The sequence below is a fragment of the Cyprinodon variegatus genome, unplaced genomic scaffold (assembly GCF_000732505.1).
Source record: "Cyprinodon variegatus isolate N-32 unplaced genomic scaffold, C_variegatus-1.0 Scaffold447, whole genome shotgun sequence".
NCBI lineage: Eukaryota > Metazoa > Chordata > Actinopteri > Cyprinodontiformes > Cyprinodontidae > Cyprinodon > Cyprinodon variegatus.
In genome coordinates this window covers 555,212-576,616 of record NW_015150900.1, presented here as the reverse complement: position 1 = coordinate 576,616, position 21,405 = coordinate 555,212, and the positions used below count along the sequence as shown (strand labels likewise).

Sequence of the window (21,405 nt, the reverse complement as noted above, 5' to 3'; positions counted from 1 at the left end):
GTGGGGTGGCCGATGTCCGATATTCAGTTTTAAGGCCGATACCGATAGGGGGCCGATTATATCGTGCATCCCTAGAAAATACGGTATTATAAGGAACACCAGTTTCACTCATATGACTCTTTTTAATTGTACATAATCTTCTAGTTTTATATTTCCCTGTAACTGTGTTGATTCTGATCACAATTTTGGAACCTGGGAATTCTTATGAGATGACAAAGGCGTAACTCACTGATCAACACAGAATAAAGGCTGATTTATATTTCGAAACTAGGGTCGTCTGCGTAGGTGTCGCAGTGAACGAAGAGACGTCCCCGCCCCTTTAGCAGACACTGCTGCACCTCTCCCAAATAGCAGGTGACCTCAGACAGGAGGCCTCTGATTGGTCAAATCTACATCCGCTCTACTCATGTGCATTTCCTGTTTGGTACCTTACAGGCTTGTTTTGTTTGTATGACCGCCATTGCAGAAAATTACCCTTGAAGTTGGACCAGCTAGAAAAGCGCTGTGTGCAAAAACGCTGGGACCCTTTTTCCACCTGGATCCCCGCTCTTTTTCACCCTCATGTTCCTGCGTTGTCGCACAAACTTGCCCCCATTTCCTCACCATCTCGGCCGTATATAGACCCACAGATAGTTCGTGATTGTCACTCTTGCGCTTCAATATTGGGCATAAATCAAAAATATCTGCGACAAGCTCACTGCAACACACTGCTGCAGGGAGTATAACCAGCACTTTAGGATAAGCTCCCCCTGCTGGTTAATACTGAACCCGCATCTCATTACAGTATAACTACCGTCAATTGCGGACTATAAAGCGCACCTGATTACAAGTCGCACGCTCTAATTTGAGAAAGAAAATAAATTTTGTACTTTTATAAGCCACACCGGATTTTAAGCCGCAGGTTTCCCACGTTGTATGAGACATTTACAAATAAAGATATTACACGTGAGCATTTTCTTAATGTTTGATTTAATCCGTATGATAAAACAAACAAATACGGCACATATTATGAATGCCTTTTTTTCAAACTACCTGTAATACATTTAAATATACGTATGTGTCGGTAACATGCAAATAATGCTGCATATACCGGTACTTTCATTTGAACAATGCACAGAACATTGCAGCCGACCAGGAAAAGTCATTAATCACTTTCTTCTTCCTCCTGCGCACTAAAACCCTCAAAGTCCTCTTCCTCGGTGTCTGAATGGAACAGCTTCAGGATGCTGTCACTGACTTCAGTCTCATCCTTGTCGCTCTCACTTGAGCACTCGCGGTCCTCTTCATCCCGCAGCAGCCCAGCCTTCCGAAACCCGCCGGTGAAGCTGGATGTTTTCACACGGCTCCACGCTTTGAGAACCCACTGGCAGACATCAGTGAAAGATGCCCTTCGCATGCGGCCAGTTTTGGTGAAGGATTTCTCGCCACTGGTCATCCACGTCTCCCACTCACTGCGCAGTGCCACTTTAAATGCTCTGTGAATACTCATCAATTTTATCGGTCTGTTTTTCACGCCATGAAAAAAAACATGTATTAGCCTCACTTTATTATAGGCAGCAGTGTTCAAACAGCAGGAAAAAAGTAGCTGCTTATAGTCCGGAATTTACGGTAATCAGGTTAAAGAAAACAGCGTCAAGTTTAAGAATCTGTCAACTGAAATCTGTGACCTTGATGATGTAATCATTGATTTTTTTTAAAAAGGCTTTGCTGCCAGATTGTCTCAAGAACCTCTTTTATTATTCCTCTGTTTGACGTGCAGAATGAGAAGTTAAGAGGCTTCGCTCGAGGCCTGGAGCCAGAGAGGATCATCGGAGCCACAGATTCTACAGGAGAGCTCATGTTCCTCATGAAATGGTCTGTCAAACCAAACTGAGCCTCTCATACACTTTATCTGTTTTGCCTTTTTTTGTCACTTATGAAAAAGGTGTTTGAGTTGCAGATTAGTCCCTGATCATCACACTAACACCCCTGTGTTTGATTGTTGGTCTGATCTGTTATTGATATGAGATATCGAAGGATAACAAAAAGCAAAATCATAAGAAATGTTATAAAATTAGGAGATTTAAAAAAAAAAATCACTGTTAAATATGGTAGTTTATTTTTAGTCTCATAACTTAGTTAAGTTTGTCTTTTTTTTTTACAGGAAGCATTCGGATGAGGCCGACCTGGTGCCAGCAAAAGAAGCCAATGTGAAGTGTCCACAGGTGGTGATCTCCTTCTATGAAGAGAGACTCACCTGGCACTCGTATCCTCCAGAGGAGGAGAAAAAAGATGAGAAAAACTGAGGCATGGCGACGTTCTCGACTCGGCTGGGGAAGACGAACGAAAAGACCAGCAAGACATTTCGTGGACTCATTCGTCGTTTTGGTGTTCAACTCAATCAATGCAGTCATTTATGTGTCCTTTCTGGTCTGTGTATCAACATTCCTTTCACCTTCGTTTAAATATGGCATTCAAAACCGACAGCTGTTCAATGTGGGAGATTTTTTTTTTTTCCGGGAAAACTGGGTTTGCAAAATTAAGTGATTATCGGTTCATTTTATCAGTGTACAGAAACTGAATTATTCTCAAATCATTTTCTAATACAAATTAACGATGAGCTACTGAGCATTTAAAAAGTTAAAATTTTAAGATATGCTTGTAATCTGTTCTAATAGTTTTTTTTTTTCTCCTGATATTTTAGATTGGGCATAAAAAGAGCCCAAAGCAGGCATGTTTTTTTTTTACTTTGGATCGTTTATGAGGTGGACATGTTTGTTGCTGTTCTGCTTGTTTACAGTACGAGTTGTTTATTTTTTTTTATACCAGTTCGGGTTTTATTTACATATGTGCAGAAATCCCTGTTGTTTTTGTTGGGCTTTTCCTTCTCCCCCGTTTCACTGTGACAACCATATTTTATTTCAGTCCCCTCCCAGTTAAAATCTCATCTAAACCTCCTATTCTTTAGTCATTAAATTGTACCACGGGTAAGATTTTGTTCACTAATGTAGAATGTCACTGTTTTGCAGTGTTTGCATTCAAAAACATTGATAAAATCAGAGAAACTTGTATTGTTTTGGTATTTTACAAAAAGCTGCAAATTGAGATCATCCCAGTCCTCCACCTATAACTGGTTTTATTTTGAAATCAACAAACAGGATACAAAGTGAAGGCCTTGATTATTAAAAATATGGATATAACAAATTGTGTTAATGTTGTTGAATGCAGCCACTTAAAGCAAGTGAAGATGGAAGTCTGTCAGTGACGTTTATTAGGTTTGTTTTACATTTTTATGGTAAGTTGTACATTTCAATCATGGTGACTCGGTGCTTACAGGCTATAAACGGAAGCTTTTCAATTCCAGACAGCAGTGACTTTATTTGACTTTTAAAATATAAAAACTGAAACAGTCTCAGATTGAAGGCTGTATCAGTCGGATTTCGTTGATTCAGTCTTTTGTTGCGTTTTAGGTTTGTTGGAAACAACTGAACCCGAGTATAACCACTAGCTGTAGTCCATCTCCTAGTTTTATTGTATTAATAAACCCACCAGTGCCCAGAATATTGGAAAACGGTTCCAGTAAAATGTTGTTATATGGAAATGACGGTTTTGTAATTAAAACACCTTTAGCAGCTTTGTTCATTCTAATCATTCTGTGAATAATTTGTGCATTGTTATTCTAGTGTTTTTCTTTTTTTACTTGTCACTTTTGGAAAATAAAACCATTTTCTTTGTTAAAACACTCTCTCCAAACAACATATATATATATATATATATATATATATATATATAAATTTTAAATACATATATACTTTTATATACAGTGCGTCTGATAAGTTTTTACAGCACTACAGTGTTTTTCTCATTCGGGTATGCTGCAGCCTCATCCCAAATGGTAATCGTATACATTGTTTAGTGCTAGTGTAATGAAATAAAATCAAATTTGTGTATTTACAGGCTTCGCTTTATCAGTTGTTGAGCCATCTGAAGTCTTTTTAAATATAAAACCTCAGGTTTAGCACATTTATCATGGTCCATTCTTATTAGCAGAACATCTCAAGATGTCGGGAGATGAAGCCTTCAGACTTAAGTTGCTCTAAGGATATAAAGGGGTGAAAATATGATTTTTTTTTAACTTAATAAAATAACTAGATTGTGTTTGTGTGATGACATTAAGGATTTGTTTTTAATATGGTCTCAGTATTATGTTGATTTATGATCCAAGAGAAAATGGAAATAAATTGAGGGCGATTGTGATTTGAATGTGCTTCTGTTGGAGGGGACGGCTTACTTTTTATTTTGGGTTTCTCTTTTTGAAGAACGGAATCCCATCACTAAAGAATTTGATGAATCAGTACTTAATGTTTTCATCAGTAAAAAGCTGATTAATGGTACTAAGAAGTTTGAGCTGTTGCTCATTTTATGGACAATGAAGGGAGTTTTTTTAAACACTTGAAATTCAGTGAAAAGTTGCAGAAAACATAACCAAAATGACACACTAACCCATCATGTTTTCATGCCATGATTAAACAAAACATTATATTCTAATATCACTCTTGTATTGGTGGAGTTACCTTCTGACACGCAACGATACATTTCTGAGAAGCCATTCATTCCAATACCATCCTCTTAATTTAGTTAAGAGGAAATATATTCTTAAAGTCCTTAAAGAAGAGAACATATTATGTAATGCATTTCTTCTCCAGTCCGACTTTAAGCAAAAGGCCATTCAATTTAAAGTTATTAATTTAATACAATTAAGAAAATCTCTGAAAATCTGTTTTTTTACATTGAACTGATGGGAATCTGTGCGGAGATTTGGAGATGAATAAAATTCAGTTTACAGCTTTAACAACTTGATGCCAAAAAGTGCAGCTCTGAAAACTTCATGAAAGTCTTAATGTAATTAGTAAAAGGTATATACATATCTTTAATTGTAAATGAAACGTGGTTACAATATGGTAAAAGCATACATTTCTGCTTAATTCTGAAATAAAATGTATAATAATTTACCATTTAAATTTGATAAACCAGATTTTTTTTCTTTAAATATAATTTAACTGATTACCAGTGACACTACGTAATAAATTGCATCTTTCTAAATCATTTGTTTTACCTGCAAGTGAAACTCACTGCAGACCAATTATGAAAAGTAATAGTAGCCCCGCCCACTGGCTTTACTATAATGATATGATGTAATTACCACGGCATTTAATGCTGAAATTATTCTATGTTTCTGTTGTGTCTTTGATAAACTGTCTTTTCAGAATAAAGTTGATCTAAAACGCCATGATCCGCTCAAGCATGGAGTCACAGGTGAAAATAAAAACACTTTATTAATCAATAAAAACAATTCTTGATTGCCAGCAAACATTCAAAAACGGGGAACTACGATGCAAACTCAAAGCAGAGAATGCGGTTTTTATGGAGACGTTGAACAAACTACAGAAAACAAAACAGGAAAATATTTACAGAACAAGACAGACAAAAAAAAGTGCACTAAAGTAGTAGCAGTACTTAATAGTTGGTGTTGCACTGGGTTACATAAAAGTGAATGTTAACCAGAGATTCATGCCTTAATATTACATTTAATAAAGACATCTCTCCTGTTCAACCATTGTTTTTTTTTTATTATTCGGACATCATCCCAATGTTGCAAGTTCTTTTCAGCCTCTTGTAAATATTTGCACCTAATTGCTATCTTAGCTGTAGCAACAAACCCCCCCGTTTTTTATTTTTTTATTTTCACAACACGCTCACTGACACACTTCATTCAAACAGACGGGTAATAGCACTTCTACTTCGAGAACCTTCCTGCTGTTCTCCAAAACCCTTTCGAAGGGAGATAAGGAGATTTTTAAAAGAGGGCATTCAAATCTAAGTGGCCTCATGCCTCCCACCGTCGCTCACATCCGCTTCACTTCTACCTCGCATAACGTGGCTTATTTTGAAAAAACAAACAAAAAACAATCAAATGGAGAAAGTGGAGAGTCAAAGACAACTAATTGGCTTCACAGCAGTTTAAAGATCTGCTTCTAGTGCATCGTGGCTGTGTACAATCTGTAAATAAGTTCATTCAAATGGATACGATGTACGGAGCCCAATTTGTTTTAATGCTTAAAATGGAGTCTCTAACTAGCAATGAACATCCCATAAAGAACAGTATCATCAAAAGACTTACTTGAGGAATTCATATCAAAGCGTTAAACTTATTCATAGGTTCATTTCAAACCCTTTAAAAAGTCCACCATCCTCCGCTTCCTGTAACCTGTGCAAATAGTTCATTGTAGTTTTTCCTGCCACTAAATTTTCCGCTCATGTGGACACAGCACTTTTAAAAAATGATTGTGTAGATCATAACAGAACATTTATGCATTAAACACCTTTGTAGTTTCTAAGAGGAAACTGTACGTAATGAAACCAAATAAATGGTTGAAATTTGATGTCCTTCTTGATATTTTAATTTGAGATGAACCTATAAATGTGAACCGCTAGACTCCCTGCTTACTGCAGCAAGTTGAAATCCTCATTTGAAAACATACGAGGCGGCGTTGAAGAGCTATAACTTTGCTCATCCACTTTAGAACCAGTAAATTAAACCTTTCTGAAATGAAGCCCGCCCATCTTCAAACCTGCAGCAAGAGATCAGCGACAGAAAAGGCTAAATGCATACAGGCAAACCTGGTAAAAGGAAAACTTACAGTGCTATGTATAATTGATAAGGAACTCGATACATTTTGCAACGCAGTGCGCCTCATCCCAGAAATATCTCTCGGCTCCTTCCTGCAGGACTTTGCGGCCAGCCCTCTTAACACTCGGCCTCCGACTTCTTATCCAATCAGCAGCCTTCCACACATCCAACCTGCCGTTTTATGGCCTCCTATGCTTAAATGCCACCAAGAAACAGACTGAAAGACTACAAACCTACAGGGTAAGAGTGCAGCGTTTGAGCGTTTTGGACTTGAACGATCAGGAGCGCCCTATAACCTTTGGTTAGTATAGGTGTTAATGGGATTCTTTAACAATGTACTTCCTTTAACCTTTGGTTTCTTGTCTCTCACAACTTTAGGTTCTGATGTTTGCCTTAAGATCTACAACTTAAAAGAGGTTCCTAAAGGTCTCCAGGGTGGGATGTGATCTGATAGTCAGTAGAACCCACCGATGACGACATCAGTCCATTCTTTTACCTTATAAACCTCCATCCTTAGTGGTTTGGTGCAAAAGGAACGAGAGCAGCTATTTCTTTTTCTAGTAGCTCAGTTTTTGGCCGTTAAATCCCTCCTTGTCTCGTCTAAATAATGAAACACCAGTACTCGAGCCAAGAGCTTTTCTGCTTCAGAGTTGTTTCTAGAAAAAACGTAGGAAGAGAATGAAAAGGGAGAAACGAACCCAGGAGGAGTAAATGCCATTTCTCTTCAACAGAATCTTCTTAAAGGAAAAAAGGGCATCTCTCTTGCATCTGCACAAATCTGACTGATTTAGCAAAGTGGTAGAATTACCGGCGGCGTTTGCGAGCTCACTTTTTTTTGTCCTTCTGTTTTTTCTCAGGTTTCCGGCCCTGCTGCGCGGCCGTTCCGCCGCGGGGCGTGATCAGCACGCTGCCGTCGGTGCCGTACTGCAGGCAGTACTCGCTGGGTGGGTAGGGCCGGCCCTCCTCGTCCCGCAGCTGACTGAAAACCTCTTGGCACAAGCTTTGCATCTTCTGCTTCAGCTGCCGGATGGAACGGATGAACTCCATCTTCTCTTTCAGCAGGCGGGCCTTGTCGCGCCTCAGGTTTTGGACGCCCTGCTCCAGGTTAATGATGGTCTCCAGCTTGCGCTTGCGGCAGTTCTGGGCGGCCATTTTGTTTTTGCCGCGCCTGCGGATGTCGCGGATGAGGGCGAGCTGGGCTTCGCTCAGGTGGTGCTTGGCCAGGAGCTCGTTGAACTCTTCCACCGGGAGGTTGATGATCTTGTCATTGGAGAAGGGGATCTTCATGGCCCGAGCTCGGCGCTCGTCGCGGCTCGCGTGCTTATCCAGCAGGTCCTGAGAAGGCTGGAGCTTTTTGTCACGACTGCTCTTCTTTCCAGCTGAAAGCGGCAGATCTGGGTGCTCGGAGAAGGCGGAGGAGAGCGGCACATTGTAGGTGTGATTGTGGTTGATGCTGTTGAGCTGCGGGAGGCCGTGGAACTGGGAAAGGTCCTGGAAGCTCATGCGGCAGAGCTTGCTGTACTCGGGCTGATAACCCCCCACCGCTCCCTCCTCCGTCTCTGCAGCAGCCACCTCAGAGTCAGTGCTGTACCCCACCGCTCCCTCCTCTGAGAAGTTGGCAGAGGTGGAGGAGGAAGAGGCTGCAGACGAGCAGGACGTCTCGGAGCTGCTCGGGGAGGCCGGGCTGTGGCTGGAGTCCAGGGAGAGTCCGGAATCCGAGTCGAGCTCGTCCTCCAGCTGGGAGGCCTGGGCCTGGCTGAAGCCCTCCTCCATGGCCAGGTCCAGCAGGCTGATTTCATCCAGCATGGACTCCTCCAACAGGGTGGTGAAGGGATCAGGCAGGTTTGGCGTAGCCGTGATGTTGTTACTGGAACTGTTGACGGGTGACAGAAAGACCCCGGTCAGGTTAGTTGCTCCGAATGTGGAGTTGATGTTGGTGGAGTTGCTGGAGGACAGTCTGAGCAAACTGGTCCTAGGGGCGACGCTGACAGATTCCAGCTGGGGGCCGAAAATCTGCGGGAAGTCTTGGCTGCAGCTGGGCAGCGAGGCCTGATGAAGGCTGACATCCTGGTTTATGGGCGTGGGACGGTCAGAGAGGCCAAAGTTTCCAGCAGGGTTCGGTTCTGCCGTCCTGTTTCTGGCACTTCCAGTGTTAGAGACTATTTGGACTGAAGTGTTGTTCACCTCCATCGCCTTAGAACAGAAATAACAGAACATTTAACTCAAAGGTGGCGAATTCAGGGACTTTTAAAAGTATTCATAATCATTAAACTTAAACAACTTCCATGACATCACGACTATAAACCTGCATTTAGTTTAGATTTTATGGTAGTGAAGGCAAAAAGGGCAGTGATGTGACAATAACATGGAGCCAACACTAATAATGATTTAAAAATCAGATGCAGTACTTCTATTTATACCTGCAGATGGCGCCAAACAGATGGCTTTGGGCTCAAAAGCAGGATTTTAACAAAATCTGAATTAAATTGTTAAAATACCGACATGGAGACAGCAATTATACATGCACAGCCACTTTATTAGGTACAACTTTCTAACAGCTCATTAATGCACCTTTTTAATCAGCCAATCACATGGAAGCATATTGATGCATCTAAGCATGAAGACAAGATGATCTACTGAAGTTCACAATGAGGAAGAAAAGTGATTTTTTTTCAACGTAGCATGGCTGTTGGTGCCAGACGGACTGCTCCGAGTATCTCGGAAACAGCTGATCTACTGGGAGAGAATGGTGCAAAAAAAGAGAAAATATTCATTGAGTGGCTGTTTTCTGCCTTGAGGCTGGAGGAGAATAACCGGACTGGTTTGGGCTGAAAGAAGGAAGCAGCAACTCACATAAGCACTCGTTACAACCGAGGTATGTGCATCTCTGAACACACGACATGTCGAACCTTGAGGCAGATGGGCTACAGCAGCAGAAGACCACACCGGGTGCCACTCCTTTCAGCTAAGAACAGGAAACTGAGGCTCCAATTCACACAGACTCACCAAACATTTAAAACAGAAGATTGGGAAAAAAAATTGCCTGCTCTGATGAGTGTCGATTTCTGATTCAACATTTGGATGGTCAGAATTTTACGGCGACAGGATTCTACCCAAAAGGCTCACGTGCAATAAATACTCTTATAAGCAGCTTTACTAATACAGAGGCTCATAAACTATTCCTCACACTTATGTTTAATGTGTTAGAGGAGAAAATAGAGTCCCAGCAGGCCCAATAAATCACACACAAATGCTTTTTCATCCTATCCTCTTGTGGTTTTATTTCCAGGCGTGTGCAGCCTCCCTCCTCCTCGCATGTCGACTCATTTCTGCTCACTTTTTTCAACTTTTGTCACTTTGAAGACCCACCAGATAAAGCAACCCGCATGTGATTGGCTACGCTTAGGAAATCCAGCATCTTGAGCTAGACGTGTTGCCAAGGTAACCAGTGTAAAGTCTCTTCCCGTTTCCAGCTAACCTTTGAGCTAGCAGAAACTATCTGGCTATACCGAAACCTTCTTTTAGATGTCCTATAAACCTTCTTAACAGACACCCTACAGCCAATCAGAATCCAATATTCATCCAGATCATGTATCTAATGATGACTTTGAATACCAACTTCCAACTCTTGAAGAGAGTAGAGTACAGCCTTAAGAGGCGGGATTACCTGAAAGGTAGCCAATCACAGACAAATTGCTTTGTCTAGTGGGTTATGCCTTCAAAGTGACAGAATTTGACATGAACGCATAGAAACAGGTCAATATGCGAGGAAGAGAGACTCTATAGACATATCAATAGCAAACCATGAGTGCAGACAAGGAGCATCTACTCATGGTTTGATATATTTGGGGCCTTGCAGTTTTAAATCTGCACACAGAACATTCAAAATATGCATGATAGTAGTTTTGATGTGAGTTTTATTAATGAAACCGCCCATATGAGTGTTAATTACACGTGTGGACATTTGGCAGAACGCTGACGCAATAGAATTCGCCGTCAAGAACATGAAAGCATGGAGCTATCCTGCCTTGTATCGACCGTTCAGGCTGTTGGTGGTGTTGTAATCATCTGTGGGCCCTTTGGTACCAACCAGCATCATGTGAACGCCACAGCCTACCTCGGTATTGTTGCCGACTGTGTCCATCCCTTTATGACCCCATTATACCCAATCTCTGATGGCTACTTCCAACAGAATAAGACTCCAGGTGATAAAGCCTCAATTCTCTCAGACTGGTTATTATGAATTCACTGTGTTCAAATAACCGGCATCCACCAGAAATTAATCCGATAGAGCACCTCTGGGATGTGGTAGAACGGGAGACTCACATCGTGGTTGTTCAGGAAAACAAATCTGCAGCATCTGCATGACGCTATCATGTCAACATGGACCAAACTCTCAGAGGAATGTTTCCAGTACTTTCCAAAAAAACAAAAGAAAAAAGCCAGTGGAATTTGTTTCCAAGTTTGAAGACGTTTTGCTTCCCATCCAGGAAGCTTTTTCAATCCAAAATGTCAGACTTAGCGTTGAGTTTGAGGCTTTATAGAGTGGACCAAAACAAAGCCTGGTTTTGGCTTAGAAAAACACGCAAATTGAACTGGAAGAACCGGTCCACCCCTTTGGAATGAGCAGCAATCTGGGTTCTTTGTTAGCCCACGATACCCGATACTGGTCTATGCCTCAGAAAGGGGGTCGTTAGGGGGAATTGTTGGCCTGGCTGAACAGGCGAGATGATTCGGTTCTCTGTATTGGGGTGGGGGGTTGCGATCAATGCAGGAAGGCTAAACTCTATCGCTGCTTTGTAGGTTTTTGAGAGGTGAAACCCCTCGGTTTAAGGTTAGTTTTTCTTTCAGTTTCCAGTACTTTTTTGAATCTATGTCACCAGGGTTTAAGACAGTTCTGAAAGAAAAAGAAAAAAAGTCCAACCAGGTACTAGCAAGATGTATCTAATAAAGTGGCCAGTGAGTATATGCAGTTTATATGCAAGAAAGAGTTGATTTTGGGGTGAGTTGTCCTTATAAGACCTGCAGCTGCAATAAATGTATAAATACTATTGCCATCCACAGTATAAGCAGAATAATGTATTTAGTATTTATTTTAATTCTGTTTTTGTAAACAAATCAACAGATTTCTCTCCAATGAAGCCCTTTTTAACTTCTAATTACAGCTTTGTTTTTTTGTACCTGCAGCTCCATGATTGCCATTATGTCCTGCCACTGCTGCTCCAGGTCCAGCTGTGGCTCTGCAGCAGGGAGCTGAGGAGCCAGAGGGAGGCCCTGGGATGTGGAGGGAACTTCTTCATTGGGGGCTGACACCTCTTGGTTACTGACTGGGACTGGGAACTAATAAAGGCACATGGACAGGTTAATACACATATATATATATATATACACTAATATTTTAGTGAAATTGACTTCAGATGTTATCTTACCTCAGCTTCTTCTCCAAAAGGGAACGTGGCCTCCAGCAGCCTCAAGCACTCCTGCAGTGACAGTGAAGTCTGTGAGCCAAGAACTGGCAGCTAACAACAATAAAACACAGAGAGGTGTGCTATATTAGTGCTGCTACTGCTTTGGGTTCTAAAAGAAAACGGGTAAAAAGCTAAATTAAAAAACGATCTGCATCATCTGATGGATACTGGGGGAGTATTAGGTCTGAAATATAGGCACTGAATACATATTTAATCTGGGTTCCTTCAAATGAGTGTCTTTGTATCTCCTCTGCAAAGCATACCTTCATCAAAACTTGAATAAAAAAAATCTAGGCTTACCCTACCTTATGGTTCGAATGGTTTAAATGCTAGAAGAGTTTCTCTTCACTTATAGAAAGGTTAAATTAGGCCGAACATGATCTGATAATGAAACCAGCTCCAATAATGACTTCTGTTAAGGTTGCAGTTTGCAGACTATCCAAGCAGAAAACCTGACTAACCGATATCAGCCTGCAATAGTCTATAAAGAGCAGAACGGCCAGTGATAATATTTCGCACAGAGGACACTACTTCTAAATTTAGTCTCCACGTAGCAAAACATATTCCTGACAAATAAATATGCGATAACCCTTCATAAATTTTCCATTAAACACTTTCATAAGGACCGGTTATTGCTTCCCCGTATTCAAATCTTGTTACACATCTTGTTGAAGACGGTTGAAAGCTCATTCTGCTGTATTTTTACTCCAGGTTATCACGCTGTGGGAATCTCCCACCAGCCAAGCCTACATCTGCCTAAATTTAGTTACGTTCAGGTCAAACAGTTGTTGAAGGGGGCTTTCGACCCAACAGGTGCTACTGCAGCAGCGTAGGCAGCGTCACAACCGACTAGCTGTATGGGGAAATAGTTAACTGAACTGAGTGTTCACCTTTGGGAGTTTTGGTCTAGTGGTACCTTGTATGATCCCCACAGCCAAGACCCTTAACCCCAAACTGCTCCATTGGTGCTGCACAGTGGCAGCCCACTGCTCCCTAAGGGGATGGGTTAAATCAGGGATGTCAAACTGGTTCCAGAAAGGGACGTGTGGCTGCAGGTTTTCTTTCCAACCAAGCAATAACACACCAGACTCACACAGATTCATCTCATCAAGTCATCATGTTAAGACGGGACTCATTTGATGAGATGAATGGAGTCTGGTGTGCTATTGCTTGGCTGGAAAGAAAACCTGCAGCAAAACACGACCATTTCTGGAACCAGCTTGACATCCCTGGGTTAAATGAAGAGAGTTAATTTCTCCATTGTGAGATCAGGGTTCCCGCGGGTCCTTAAAAAGTCTTAAAAGGCATTGAATTCTTCAAAATAAAACTAAGGCCTTAATTGGTATTAAAATGTCTTAAATCAGTCTTTCGTAGGTCTTAATTTTTAAAAAACATAAACAGGATTATTTTTATTACGATTTTTTTTTTGTAATTTAAATAAAACGTTTAAATTGCCAATTTTTTTTTTTTTTGTATTAAAAATAATGGCTCGCCATTATTGGTTCCGTCCCGATAGCGGAACCAATAAAAGCGTTGTCGCGGCCGGGACATTTGGGAGATGCGCAATTTACTTTTTGCCTGGAAAATATGAGCAAGTGTAAATGTAACCAAAATTGTCTCCAGCCAAGAGTTTTCTCCATGGCTAAAACCAGGGAACATACATGAGGCTCAGTGGATTTTGTGCAAGAAGTCATTCAAGTTCAGAACGATGGGAATTAAGGCAGTTCATGCAAAGCACGAAACACAAAGCGTCAAAATCGAGTTACCGAGAAACAGCTGGTATTTCTCAGTTTAGTTCCACCCTTGTCTCTGCAACGCCTCCACTTATCACCAAATCAAACATACTAAGAAAACCATACAAAGAAAAATAGCTGCAAAAAAGACTTAGCACTGGTTATGTTGTGGCTTTAAAACTGATTTGTTTTGTTCCCTGCTAAAACAAAGTTTGTGAATTAAGTTAAATAATTGTTAAAATATATCTATCATTTGTGTGTTTTTAGCTTTCTTTCTGTATGGGAGGCTTTTCAAAATTTGAAACATTAGTGCAGTGGTTTATGTTATAATAAACCTTTGGGTTAAGTTGTCACAAGCAGGTTTTTCTTGTGTTTCTTTTGAATTTGGTCTTAAATTTTTATTTCAAGTGGCATTAAAAAGTCTTAAAAAGTCTTAAATTTAACTCGCCTTATGCTGTAGGAACCCTGAAGATCAATAGAGTTCGATTTCTATCCTTTTCTATGAACTCTACCAGTTGGTTTGGAAATGAACGCCGATTGCTTATTAACAAGTTTAAAAACCTTTTAAAATAATCTCCCATGAAATGGTTATTTAAAAAAACAAATAAACTAAATGAAGCAACACGTTTCTTATTATATCACCTAGATGTACGTCGTTTTCTGCCGCTTTAACCAACCTGCTCAGGAATGCTCTCCCCAGTCTCTCCATCCACCAGCTGAGAACCCTGTAAGTTTATCCCATTCCTCCAGCTCTCCTGCTCCTCACTGACATCTTTGCTGTGCTGTGTATTGGGCTTCTCCTCCTCTGTGTCCTTCTGCCGATTGCTGTAGCTGAAGACTTCCCTTCCTGCACCGAGGTCGATGTCCTGTCTCCATAGGATGTCAATCAAGTCGATGTCCTAAAATTAAAAAGAAAAAACATGAGAAAACAGCTCCTACAGCGCTTTTCTGTTCTCACATCAAGGGATAGAACAGATCTTGGTTTGGTCCCTAGTTAATGATAAATGACCTACTTTCACATTTTTATAAAACCTGTTTTCCAGAGTTCAAGGGTTCTTTTAAAGGGAAGATCATGTAAAAAAAAAAACAAAAATCAGATGTTTCAACCATGATAAAAACACTTTAACACGGTGGTTATTCTTGTGATCTTGCAAAAAAATGTTCAACATCAATGTTTAACTCCATCACTTAGGCCCCTGTTTTTCCTTTGAGGGAGAAGAAAAACAAAAAGACACAGTTTGCGCATTAGAAACACTAAATGCTATAAAGTTTAAAGCTTAAATAAACTGGACTGAATGCTGTGGCTGTTTCTAAGTGGACTGGAACACATTCGCCTAAACTAGTAAAATTATTTTATCACTAAAGATCTATAGTTTATAAATCTGAAATTATAAATTCAAAAAGTTCTCCTATGACATTTTTGTTTCCTTTTCAATCTTATGGATCCAAATCTTCACATTCAATTCATCTCATAATATATCAAACCAATGCTGAGCGATTTGTGCCAAATCATCGTACATCTAAGTTTGATGATCATAGCTTTGAGTTCAAATATTACATTAGATTAATTCAGACTGTGGCGGTTGGTAAAGCAGAGCCTCCATGAAGAAAGGAAGGTTCAACCACATAAATGAAGAGTGTAGTGGAAGGAAAACATGAGGTAGGAAATGAACCAGAAACTGGGATTTGGGGAAATCAGAGTCAATCTATCAGGAAATTTCTACTGACAAGCATTATAGAGATGCAGATTTTATTTTCCAGCAGGATCTGGCGGAGGTCCATACTGGCAAAGGTACCAAAAGCTGGTTCAATGACCACTGTGATACAGTGCTGGACTGGCCAGCATTTTAAGGACAGAGATAAGCTGAAGGTTGCTGCTAAAGCCGCCTGTGCAGAACCACAGGCTGTTCTTCTCAATGCCATGCTGCTTAAACCAAATTAACTTTTCCTTGAGCTTATATATTTTATTAAGATTGATTATTGGGTTTTCATTGGCTTTAGTTTCAAACGGTTTCTGTTTTAAATAATCAAAATTTTTATCTAAATTACTCAGATATAGTTTGAAAAACAGCACCAATCTCATGTAAAAAAATCAACCCTTTAGGTCTAAAGCGGTCGTCGTACCTCTTTGGTGAGGTCGTCATTGCCGCCCCTGCTGCTCTGCTCCTGGTTTCCCTCTGGGGCCACCGCTCCCAGGCTGCTGTCCGCTGCGTTCAGGTCGTAAGTGGATTCAGGCGCTCCGCCTCCTCCCCTCATGGCCGGGGTAGCTTCAATGTTGTTAATGTCCTCTAGGCTGGCCCCATTGTCCAGGGTTATGCCGGGGTTGGACTGACTGCCTGCAGACACCACCGTCTCTGAGTCGCGATGCACTAGCCAGGTGTTGAGCTCGGTACTGGGCACGGAGAGGCGATCCAGCTGGCGCACTTCGTTCAGCAGCCGCCTGGTGGTGAAGAACTGGTCGAGGTCCACGCTCTTTGGATGGATCCCATAGCCGTCCAGCGTGTTGCGCAGGTTGTGGAACTGGGTCTGGGTGTAGGCTGAGCTGGGCCCCAGGATTATCTCTCTCAACGGGGGCAACTGATTGCTTAGATATGTGTCAACGTCCACCCGCACCCCGATGAGACTCAGAAGGATGGTGAACTGAATCAGGCCCTCTGTGAAGTACTTTTTCAGGTAAAGCATTTCTTTACAAAGGAACAAAAAAATGAAAGTAAAAAAGTAAAACAAAAACGGGGGCGACTACTCGTAATCAATGACTCTCTGCTACTAAAACTAAAGGATGGAAACAGATACGAGAACATAAAAGTGGTTGAAGAGGGAAAAGAGCCTTGAAAGCTAATTTATGCGGGTTCAAGATCCAAAGTAAGGGGTCCACTTCTCTGTGAAGGTTCTTCAAAGAGTTATCTCCCCATTCCTGCCAAAAATAACAACTTACATTGAATAGGATTTCTTTAAATTTCATTACATTCAAATTAAAACATTATAAGGCTACACAATTTAATACATAATATTCAACATTCAGAGAGAAGATTAAATGTTTGATCAGTGTGTATGTGTCACAGAAGCTCTCCGCCCTAAAAAATGAAGCCCACCATTGCATTTCTAAATCGATAAATAAATACAGTTTGTGGAAGAAGTAATAAAGGAACAAACAAAATTATAAACTAGAATGCATGCATGCATGACTTTTTTAGATAATAACCTCTAAACGCAGTAAGAACCTATCAGCCTGTCTGCAGTCTTAAGCCACCTGACTGCTGATAACTCAACAGACTGTCCTTTCTCTTCTAAATAGGTTGTTTTAGCATTAAAGGTTTAACATTGAAGAATTTCTGATTAATTAAAGTAATCATATAGATAATACCATCTATTATTTATTTTGGTTTTATTACTGCTTATTTTGTGGATAGCATTAAACCTTTAACCTCTTGAATTAGCAGTCCAACAGAAAATATTTAACATTTACATAATTAACCAGTGAGATTAGGTGTATTATGGACTAATGGCTCACAGTTTGATCCACATATAATAAAAAGCCTGGTAGTTTCATTGCACCACAACATAACACCAGACTTTATTAACTATTCTTGACTAACAAAAATAAAAAGTGTAATTAAATGATCAACATCATGATAAATATATTTAAATATGAATTTAATTTACTGCCATTATGGGAAACATATTTTAGGGAGTAATACTGACTTTTACATTAAAATAATTTTGATTTCTGTTAGCAACATAGCAAGGATTAGCATTAGGTTATAGTTTAGTATCTACATGCCAATAATCTTCTGATATATGTGAGCCCAGCCTTAGATAGCTGGTGAAGTCCTGCTTTCTTTTATAACACTACATATTTTTACATTTTGTTTCAGGATCTGAAAATAACTATTTTATTTGAAAACAATGCAAACTGAGAACATTTTCATATCAAGGCCTCGGTTTCTGTCCTTTGTTCTTCAGTTACAAATGCCACATTGGGCTGACAAAAAAACAAAGAACTTAAACAAGTAGAACATTTGTTAAAGATTGTTTCATGGCAATTTTTATACTTGGGATAATCTGTGATTTTGGGTCACAGCCTTTCATAGGTTTCAGTGCAAATTGGGGCCAATAAATTAGAACAGGATAGAAAAATCCTTCATTTTTCTCTTATATGAGGGAAACGATTGTTTATCAGCAGGAAGTGATAAAAAAAACAATTTAAAAAACTTTATCGAGAAACAAATGTATTAATGCTCCTTATTACTCCCAGATAAACTTAAAAACAGGAGTATTTGTCTTGAAGCAACAAACATGATTTTAGTATAATTTAAAAGTTATCTAAATAGCCCTTCAGCTGAAAACAAACGTTTAACATACATTTTTTATACAAATAATATTCAATAGTAAAAGAAAATAGCCCAGAATTCTCTTATCTTTAAACAACTAAATTAAGAAGAAATCAAAGCCTTTCTTTACAACATAAAATCAAGGAAGCACCAAATAAAAAACTAATTTAAGAGATGTGATGGAAAATCAGGGCATATAAAGACAGTAAGGCCTACATTTATAGATCTCTATGTTGAGGTTTTTTCCATTTTCTAATGATCTAAGTCCTTGTTGCATCAGTTCACACACTTCAACCACACTGCTTTTAAAAACTAAGACATCTTACCTATTCACATTTGCTTTAAATAGGTTATGGAAGGAGAAAGAAAGCGCAGGACGTGCTAACCACTTCATCCTAACAGAGCAGGACTGATGTCGGATCGCACCACGCTGTCTCTTTTCATTTTAAGACATTCGGCAGAGCAGATAAGATGAACACAGAGCTCCAGGCATCACCCCACCCTTGACAGGGAAACTACTCCTGCTGGCTACTGCTGAAGGTGAATGAGGGAGAGCAGAAAGCTGGCTCGACTGGCTCTGACACCCACCAACAGTAAGGCTGGGTGGCCGCCGGGGTCCCTCCCTCCCTCCTCCAACACAGCTGCGCCTATCTTTGTCCTTCCAATCGGTGGCTACTCACCGATTCACCACCAAGCTACCGCTAACACACGCCTATAAACCTCTTCTGACGCAACATAAAGTTGCTGCTATGAAACGTTTAGCAATTCAAGCGTCTTTACTGAAATCTCTCTTTCGGTAAAAAAGTGACAGGTGCCTCTGCTACTATTTACTTTCTCCCTGGCTGGTGTCAAACAATCTCCCTAGCAACAAGTGGAGAAAATATGATTGACAAGTCAGCTCAGCCATTCAGCAAGCCCAAGTACTGTGATATGACATGACGCCAGCGAGTTCCGACCAATAGGAACACTCCTTAGGCGGGGTTTTGAGAACGACGCGGCAGGGATACAGGAAGTAAAAAAAAAAAAAAAAAACTATAGTTAGCCATATAAGCTAGTTTTCAGCTATGTATTCTAAATATTTTAAAATTAATTTATATCAACCAACCCAAGACCAGCCTCTGATACCCAAACACTAATATAATAATGTGTCATTTTTTTAATGTCCTGTCGTTAAACAATAAAGCCTATATATCGGTCAGCGCAATAATTCATTAAAAGCTTTAAATGGTATACTTACGCATGAAGATTTTGTTACCGTGTCTTCATGCCCACATGTCGGCTAACACCAGACCGGTGATTTTATCCGGCTGACATTAAAAGTTCCACTGAGTTGCTACCCTCACTAAATGGCCCACCATGACTTGCAAAATCCCTTGCTACCCCGGCTAGCCTAGCCCAAAACATGCGTACACAAGGAGCATGCGTAGAACATTCTAGTGATAAGCTTTCATCAGCTGACGGAAAATCCCCTCGAGAGTGTGATATAGTTCATTTAGAAACCAACTTAAAGAAAAGCCTTCCTGCAATAATAACCCCATTAGAAATTTTTTAATGTATTTTAGATCTGGATAATATATTATAAATACGATATATATACTAGGTAAAAACCATGAAAAATACAAACTGGTTACTTTATTTGAAAATGTATACATTTAAAAATATTCATGTAATTTAACTCAATAAGTTAATCTTGTGTTATAGATTTAGTATACAGAAAAAAAAAATTTAAACGGTTATTCTGTCTTATAATGTAAAAGTAACAGCTTACTGTTAATGCAAAACCTACAGTATAATTCAGCCATTGTCCAATCTTGCAGGGCCAGGGACTGTGTTAATGCAGTCATTTTGTGAGAGGCTGAGTATGCCCTAAACAGGGCTACAAGCCATTACAGGGGAAACATAGAAACCTGCATCCATGCAAAATCACTAGCATTCTTAAGGGCAATTGAAAGACACAATGGTAGTATAGCATGCATACTTTGGTACTGGGGTAGAATCCTGGGGTAGCAGTATGCATTAGGGCAGGGGTGCTCAAAAGCTACTCTCCTGCAACTTAAATTAAGCTTCCTGTCCCTCACTTTTTTATGCACCCCATTTTTAACACACCTGAATCAAATCAGTGGCTCGTTACCAAGCCTCTGCTGGGCTAAATGAGGGGATTGAGTCTTTCGATTCAGGTGTTTTAAAGAAGAGCTGAATCTAAAAGTTACAGTGTGGTAGCTCTTGAGGACTGGACTTGAGCACCCCTGCATTAGGGTGAAAATGAAAACTCCATGCAGGGAAACTCAAAGCTAGGATTCAAGCCACACACATTCTTGCTGGAACATACCAGCGTTAATAACTTTGGCATCAAGCAACATAATTTGAAATTCAGCTAAAAATATACATCATATACTTAGACCAACCAAACTTATTTTCATTTTGTATACACAGTGTATACAAAACAAAATGTTGTATTGTACAGCTCTCATGACATGTCCATTTCTTAAAGTGCAGCAGTGATTTAATGTAAACATTGTGGGAAAAAAAAAAACATGGTGCAAAAAAACGCATGGATATGGTCAGTTTGATGCAGAGCCTGTGACTGTGATTTATATTTTTTCAACATTCATTCAGCTGTCTGATGGCAGTGGGAAAGAAGCTGTTTCAGAATCTGCTGAACCTGCATTGAATGCTGCGAAGCCTCTTCCCGAAACAGGCCCTGCGTGGGGGTGTGAGGGGTCACATCCCCACCATGGACTGTTCTATATGATATAATATCATAAAAACCTTTTTTTTCCCCATAAAACAAAAATGTTAAGCTACACAATCAGGAAAGATGCCTCAACATTTTTCTAACAGACCATCTCTGACATCCTCCACAAAACGGGAAAGCCACAAAAGGCAATTAAAGAAGCTAGCAGTTTAGGCTTTTGTGTGCAAGCATATTAATGAAAGGTTATGTGGAGGGAAAATAGCGAAGAAAAAACACTAGATATATCACTCCATGTGGAAATAATAAACACGTTAAAATTTTTTAAAATCAATTATTTAAATATAATACCTTCAGTATAACAAATATATTTCTTAAAATTATATCTCACCATCTCATTGACTAAAACGTTGCAAAGGCTGCCCCTTACACCACTGATGATTTACATTTGATGCTGGCACCTACTTTATAGTAAGCATGGTAGCTCTTTGCAGATTCAATCATTTACATA

At 40.0% G+C, this 21,405-nt stretch overlaps 2 protein-coding genes across 4 annotated transcripts in view; one reads left to right on the top strand and one right to left on the bottom strand.

The window, feature by feature from the left end:
* The window catches only part of cbx1 (chromobox 1), a 12,707-nt gene extending 9,641 nt beyond the window's left edge, over window positions 1–3,066 (top strand). Inside the window, exons 5-6 of the mRNA XM_015389113.1 lie at window positions 1,760–1,854; window positions 2,144–3,066. Of these exons, the coding sequence (XP_015244599.1) occupies window positions 1,760–1,854; window positions 2,144–2,285 (237 nt within the window). The 3' untranslated portion in view covers window positions 2,286–3,066. The remainder of the gene's footprint in view (window positions 1–1,759; window positions 1,855–2,143) is intronic.
* Window positions 3,067–5,287: 2,221 nt separating this feature from the next.
* Window positions 5,288–19,593, bottom strand: nfe2l1 (nuclear factor, erythroid 2 like 1). Of its 3 annotated transcripts, none has more exons than XM_015389107.1 (6): window positions 19,440–19,593; window positions 15,996–16,785; window positions 14,549–14,770; window positions 12,100–12,189; window positions 11,852–12,010; window positions 5,288–8,863 (listed from the first exon to the last, which is right to left on the bottom strand). In XM_015389107.1, the coding sequence occupies exons 2-6, from the start codon at window positions 16,551–16,553 to the stop codon at window positions 7,496–7,498; spliced, it is 2,397 nt and encodes a 798-aa protein (XP_015244593.1). In that variant the 5' UTR covers window positions 16,554–16,785; window positions 19,440–19,593; the 3' UTR covers window positions 5,288–7,495. The 3 variants fall into 3 exon arrangements, with proteins under 3 accessions (XP_015244593.1, XP_015244596.1, XP_015244595.1); XM_015389110.1 differs by having other exon boundaries at window positions 12,100–12,150; XM_015389109.1 differs by lacking the exon at window positions 19,440–19,593 and adding an exon at window positions 18,529–19,070.
* Window positions 19,594–21,405: the final 1,812 nt, after the last annotated feature.

Bases quoted from the DNA above. Each gene is read 5' to 3' on its own strand.
- nfe2l1 (XM_015389107.1), bottom strand. From the start codon at position 16,553: ATGCTTTACCTGAAAAAGTACTTCACAGAGGGCCTGATTCAGTTCACC. The intron at 12,011-12,099 runs GTAAGATAACAT...TGCCTTTATTAG, and splicing joins CTTTTGGAGAAGAAGCTGAG to TTCCCAGTCCCAGTCAGTAA. The intron at 8,864-11,851 runs GTACAAAAAAAC...TTCTGTTCTAAG, and splicing joins TGGCAATCATGGAGCTGCAG to GCGATGGAGGTGAACAACAC.